This window comes from Echinops telfairi, unplaced genomic scaffold (assembly GCF_000313985.2).
Source record: "Echinops telfairi isolate 266 unplaced genomic scaffold, ASM31398v2 ScPeMD7_16;HRSCAF=60, whole genome shotgun sequence".
Lineage (NCBI taxonomy): Eukaryota > Metazoa > Chordata > Mammalia > Afrosoricida > Tenrecidae > Echinops > Echinops telfairi.
Window position 1 is genome coordinate 4242384 of NW_022103913.1, and position 6798 is coordinate 4249181.

The 6798-nt window shown below is 44.1% G+C and overlaps 1 protein-coding gene across 1 annotated transcript in view; it reads left to right on the top strand.

Annotated features, from left to right (window-relative positions):
- Nucleotides 1-35: 35 nt before the first annotated feature.
- GK5 (glycerol kinase 5) overlaps nt 36-6798 on the top strand; it is a 91264-nt gene continuing 84501 nt past the window's right edge. The window contains exons 1-2 of the mRNA XM_013007099.2: nt 36-197; nt 5356-5449. Of these exons, the coding sequence (XP_012862553.1) occupies nt 36-197; nt 5356-5449 (256 nt within the window). The remainder of the gene's footprint in view (nt 198-5355; nt 5450-6798) is intronic.

A 6798-nucleotide genomic window follows, 5' to 3' on the forward strand; every position in this document is an offset into this window, starting at 1 on the left:
GAGGCGGCTGCGGCGGTGCCGCGGGCGGCGTCGGGATGTCTGGGCCGTCCGCCGTGGCGGAGCCGGGGCTCCCCGAGCCGGGCGCGTCAGATCCGCTGCGCGCAGGCTTCGTGCTGGGGCTGGATGTGGGCAGCACGGTGATCCGCTGCCACGTCTATGATCGGGCGGCGCGGGTCCGCGGCTCCAGCGCGCAGAAGGTGACCCGGGAGCGGGCCGCGGGGCAGGGGGACCCGGGAGCGGGCCGCGGGAGGCGAGCTGGCGGCGCCGCCTCTCCCAGCCTGACGCGGCCACCTGCTGCACCGCGGACCCTGGCGCCAGGCGCGCTGGCACCCGGCGCTCCCTGCCCGAGCCAGGCCGGCGCAGGAGGGGCCCAGCGGCCGTCTGGGCCCGCAGCGCCTCCGGTCACCTGGGCAGCCTCCTGTCCGGCCTCACCTGGTGGGACTGAGCGCCTCGCAGGGCAGGGGAGGCTGCGCGCATCCAGCCAGAGCAGCGTTCGGGACTTGCTTGCTCTTCCCCCTGCACTTCCTTGATAAATCTCCAACCCCATCACTATTTGCGTTTGCGTTTTTCAGATCGTGGTAGTACTGAAATGTAATGTCTTTCCCTCGGTTTGCTGCATTAACTACTCGTGAAAGTGCAGGTTCCTCAAAGGAGCGACTGGTTGCCGCTTAGATTCGAGATATTGAGCAAGTGGTGAAGGCTGTGTTGTGTTCACATTTCTCCTTGGCCTATTGAAGAATTCATAGTAGTACCCCTTTTTTCAGGTTTGAGAAACCTACCAAGTTGTTGATTTGCTATGAGTAAGGCCTTGAACTGTTAATGATCAACAGATGATTCTTGTGCTCTCATTTTAGTCGAGTGTGAATTTCTAATGCCCTTATGAGCACACAGTTGTTTCTTGGATGAATACCGTTAGGTGAACTCAGCCAATTCGACGTCGTGGTGACCTATGTGTCAGTCAGTCAGCGTGGAACTGTCAATAGGGTATTTTGCGGAAGCCACACAGAAAAACCCCGACCTCATTGCCGCGCAGTCATTTTCCTCTCACAGCGACCCCCAGCAGGACAGAGGAGAAGTGCTTCTGTGGGTTCCGGAGACTATAACTTTATGGAAGTGGAAAGTCTCCTCTTTCTCCCACAGAGACCTTTAGTGGTTTTGAACCATTGACCTTGTGGCTAGCAGCCCTGTGCATAACCACTATACCACCCACTGACAATTAGATTTGCTGCAGAACACTTAGCCATTTGCACTATTAGGGTTCCTATTGGTTAACAGTGTTCCTTTTTTCTCTTCCTCCTGATAGTGGCATCTTTTTATGTTAGGAGAGTTAGGAAGGACTGGCGCTGTCTGCTAAGTCATTCCCAGCACTGGGCTCATTTTCTTGGCATCTCACCCAGTCCCAATCCTACCAGGGTGTTTCCCAGAAGCAACAGCAGCAGCTGCCCAGGAGCAGGGGTAGCCAGGGGGTGGGGGTGGGGGCCAAGTAAGCAGTGACTAAATTGGTCATTTGCTTTGAGAATACAGCAGGCTTGCATTCAGGCTTTGATGCAGAGCAGTGAGCTTTGACTACAGCGGTCCCTGTAGCTGCTCAGGTAGCTGTGTCGGATCAGTGCCCACTGCAGACCCCCTAGGCCCTACTCTAGCCTTCATTCTAGCAGATGAAAGGCAGACACCGACCGCCCTAGAGACTGTGTTCTCCATAACATCTTATTAGGCTTTGTAACAAACATACTGCCCTTTTTACACCAGCCTCCCTTATCATTCTAGACACAAAGCATCTTTTTGTTTTCAATTTATGTAGTATTCATTGTCCGTTAGGAGCCTAGTGGCATTAGTAGGTTACAAGTTGGGCGGCTAAACACAAGGTCAGCACTTTAAAGACAGGGCTTTCTACTCTGAAGAGTCCCAGTCCCAGAAGCCCACAGGCCCAGGAGTCGAAATCAACTTGGTCCCAGTGACTTGGGTTTGGGTTTGGGTTTGGGTAGGTAAAATTTACAGAGCAACTTAGTTTCCCATTTGTCAGTGTGTACATGGAGTGTTCCATGACATTGGCCACATCCCCACATCTGCTCCCGCCACCTTTCCACCTGGCTTCCCTCTTCCCCATTGAGCCATCTGTGCTTTAGGACAAATGCTGCCCTTTAGCTCGAACAATTGACTGTTTTAAGGAACAAGGTATTGTTATTGATTTTATGAGCCTATCTATTGTTTTCATTTTTGAGAAACCAGTTTTAATTTTATCTTTTAAAATGTTTGCTCAGAAATTAATTAGAAATTAAAACAAACAAACCAAGACAAATCTGGTCCACTGCTGCAGATAGCTGAGTTCCTGAGGAAAGGGTCTCGGTGGTCTACATTGTTAAATCAGCTCTGTGAATAATGAAGGGATAATAATTAAGGAAAGAACATCTAATAGAAACCTAAAGCCTGTTACCTAAGGACTTGCTTCATAATGCCAAATAAATGGCTTGAAAAAGAAAAAGTCATCATCCTATGGGTAAGAACAAATAGGCGTTTCACTAAAGTTAAAATTCTAAACACAAACTCTTCCACGTGAGGTGGGTTTGGGTCAGGCTTAGTAGTCTTCAATTTCATTTCTTGTGGCAATCATTTTTATGTTTAACAGAAGAGGTGAATTATAAGGTTTGAAAAAAGAATTTCTTTTTAAAATATTTCTTGAGATTCTAAATATCGGTGTTAAATATTAGAATAGTATCCGGTGTTGGAAATCCTATGAGTGAAGGTGTGCTCTTTTATTGTTTAACAATGAAGACATCTTCTCATCTTCCCCAAGTGGGACGTCACGTGATGCTATTGTGAGACACTGGCAAGCTGGTAACAACTCCCTCGGTTGGCAGCAGGGGACAGACTGACCACCCCCAAGAGCACATGCAGTCGTTGCCATGGTGTGCCCTCTATGGCCACAGAAAAAAAGGGGTATCTGGTTTTCTTTTCATAATCAGCTCATTTTCTTACTTGAGTTATCTTCTTGGGATTTTGGTCTGATCTTCCTGTGACCGAGCAACAGGTCTCCCTGCTGTGTCCTGTGAGTGAGCCGTGTGAGTTGGTGGTTTCTGAGGAGAGGTGTGAGTCCCATCTTTTTATGCTCGGAGTGTTGGGGAGAGCAGGAGCCGTCAGGCCAACCGTTCCCAGCAGCACTGGACTCGCCCTTTTTCTGGGTGTCAGTGTCCAGTCTGAGGTTTTCTAGTTTGAAGCAGTGATAGTCACACTGAGTGTTTTGAGGAGTTGAGAGAAAGGACAGTACTAAACCCCTCCAAAAAAAACAACAAACACCCGTCAAACTCACTTCCAACAAGTAAGTCAATTCCGACTCATAGTGACCCTGTCGGACAGAGGGATCTGCCCCGTGGATTTCAAGAACTGAGACTCTTTACAGAAGCATTTTAAAAGTCTTACATAGAAAGGACAGAAAGGCTATTTGGTGGGAGGGGAATGGATCCCCCCCCAAAACAGTTTTATTGGCACATAATTTACATATCATACAATTCTATAGTTCAATCAGTCAGTCATATCGAGGAGAACTGTACAATCATTACCACATCAATTTTAGAGCATTCCCCAACCCCCATGGTTAAATTGCCTTTAAAATGAGTTGTGCAATCACACAACTAGTGCTCCCTCAACTGTCTTGCCTTCATTAATTACTACCAAAATCCCTTTTTCCTCCCTATGATCCCCACCCCTGCATCCCCTATAAACCCTTGTATCAGTTATTATCATTATGCATCCACCCCTACTGTATTTCACAATTGGGAAAACCAACAGAAAACTAAAAAACAAAATTGCACTAAGGTGGTAAGGATCAAGCCATAACAGTATAAAGACAAAAATACAAATAATGCATAAGAAAGAAAAGACCCCCATCAACATTCAAAAAGTCAGGGAAGAAATTTGTCATGGAACCAGTAAGAGATACTTACACCCAGAACAAATTCAGGTCGGGTCTATAGGGAGGTCTACTGGCCAGGTATCGAGTTCGATCCAGCATAATCAAGATGACCATAGTCTCTCCCTGAGAGTAAGGCTGTTCGAGACTCTTGAAGATGGGTTTGGGCCTCCCACTGTCCTCCATAGCCTTCTACAACTTGGGTATTCATAATTTTAGCTCTGAACTTTTTTTCTTCACCATATTTGAATTTTGGAAACCCACAGGGGCAGTCAGTCCCCTTCTGTCCTCTAGGATTGCTGGGAGTTGGGATCCATCCCACAGCCAAGGGTGGTGGTGAATCATTAGTGGTGGCCATAGCAAGTAATTGTTGCATCAGTAGAATTCACAAGCATTTAAAAGTCCACCTTCTCTCCAGAAAGGTATACCCCCTGGTACCTCTAGGAAGGATATTCCTCCTCCAATTAGAGCTGTGATCCCATGAGGTGACCTTGCATGGCTTTTTCTTTTGATATTTTACAATGTAAAAATATGTAACATAAAAATGTCCCCATTTTAATGAGTTACGTGTACAATGTAGTGATAATAACTACACTCACAGTGCCATATATCACCATGACCTATTTATAAAGCTTTCTATCACTCTAAAACTCAGTGTCCACTAACTAGTCAGTGACTCCCGATTTCCCTTTCCCTGCCTCCTGGTAAGCACTAACTTGCATACTTTGGTGCTGTGAATTTGACCTTTCTAGATACTGCGTGTCCATGGAACCATGCCATATTTTTCTAAAGGACAGTCTGGTGCACAACTCAGTGAATGAGGGAAACACTGGAGTGGGGGCTGTCTCCCCCTCGAGTATCAGGCGTTCCCTTCCACATTCTGGGAGCTAAATCACAAGAGCTGCTTCTGGAGCTTCCTTTGCACTGTGGGGCCCAGCTCCTGGCAGAAGGGAACCAGAAAAAGAACGGGCAACTCGTTGCCAGATCAGTGATACTGTATTCCAGTTCCACCGTCTTTCCCACTGCTGCCACGTTGACTTGCTCCAGGTCTGGAATCTCTGTTCCATGCATTCTGTCCAGCTTTCAGTCTGCCTTCACAGGGAGAGGCCAGTGAGGGCTTACTCCATCATAGCCAGAATCAGAACTCGCTGCTTTCTCTTTTTAAAAATCATTTTTAAGGCCATCTTTCTAAAACTGTCTTTAAAAACGATAACATCTTCATTGTAGAAAACTTGGAAAGTGAAGATAAACTCATGAAGTAAAGATAAGTGGTTGTTTTACATATACTGTAGTTCATTTTATTGCATATATGCATTGGCTCTCTTTTAATAAAATAAGCAATTAGTAAACAAAATCATGTTATCAATTATTTGAATGAGTCTTAACACGCTGTTACTATTGGCTTGATGTAATGTTGTTTTTACGAAAGCTTTTCCTTTCATAAATAGGTAGAAAGTCTTTATCCTCAAGCTGGCTGGGTTGAAATCGATCCTGATGTTCTCTGGGCTCAATTTGTTGCTGTAATGAAAGAAGCTGTCAAAGGTAATTAGATCAAATCATAATTACTCCTAAAATAGGCTTTGTTTATAGTATGAGTGTTCCTTGGATTTTGAAATGTTTCAAAATAAGAAGGTAGGAAAGAGAAGCAAGTAGACCCAAGAAAATAACTTAAAAGTCTTTTAGAATTTACATTAACCAAAACTCATCTTTGGAAATGTCTTTGTACTATTTTGTTGTTGTCCATATGTTACAATTATATGTATAATATCTTATTGGGAAACCTGATTCCCAGTATTTGGGGGTACTTTCTCCTGTACAGGGTGTGAAAGGTCGGCAGATTTGTGCCCTCTGGTTTAAGTTTGTTTGATGTGTTTCAGCTGCATTATAGTGGCTCATGCTTCATTCCAAGTTTTAGCAAATGCTGATGGAATTTCCTGTTGTGTGCAAAATAGCAGAGGACTATAAAGAGTTACAACACAATTCTTGATCTCATGAGTTTACAACTAAGTTTCCTTCATGTAAGAGAAGATTTTGTTTGCTTTGTTTTGTTTTCAGAAAGAGGAACTTGATATGAAAATGCTCTTTGGGCACAGCTATGGTTTAAAATTTCAGCTCTGTCAAGACATTTCCAAAGATGAATTTTTATTAATGTAAATTCTAAAAGACATTTTTGTTATTTTCTCTAGATGAATTGCTTCTCCTTTCTACCATGTTGTTTCAAAATATTGCAAAATCTAGTTTTAAGAAGTTACAAAACTAATACGGTAGGCATCTTTATCCCCTTTTCCAAGATTAAAATGTGATTTTGCAATATTTACCATTCTCAATGAATTCTGAAAGTAGCGTTAATTTTTGGTGAACCACTTAGGAGTGGGTTGCAGATATTACAGTCTTTATTCCTAAATATTTAAGCAGTGTTTAAAGGGAACTGGGTGTTCTCCTACAGAACCTCACCATGAGCACCATCAGCTTTATTCACCGCATTTGCTAATGCACCCACTTTATCTTCAGCAATAATATCAGGAATGTGAGCGTCATGGAATGCCAGTTTAATAGAAAAAAGTGTTCTTGCATTGAGTACTTGAGTAGAGGCCCAATGTCCATCTGCTACCTTAATACTAAACCTATAAGTATATTCACATAGATCTATTTCCCCATTGTCATACATAAATATATTTACATATGTACATGCCTATATGTAGACCTCTATAAATGCCTTTTGCCTCCTAGTTCTTTCCTCTATTTCCTTTTACTTTGCTATTGTCCCACTATCATGCGTAGCCTTCATTTGGGTTTCAGGAATTCCTCTCGGTTACATTACCCTTGATCAAGCCCTACCAGGTCTCCTACACGCTCCTTGCCATCAATTTTGGATCACTTGTTGTTCCCTT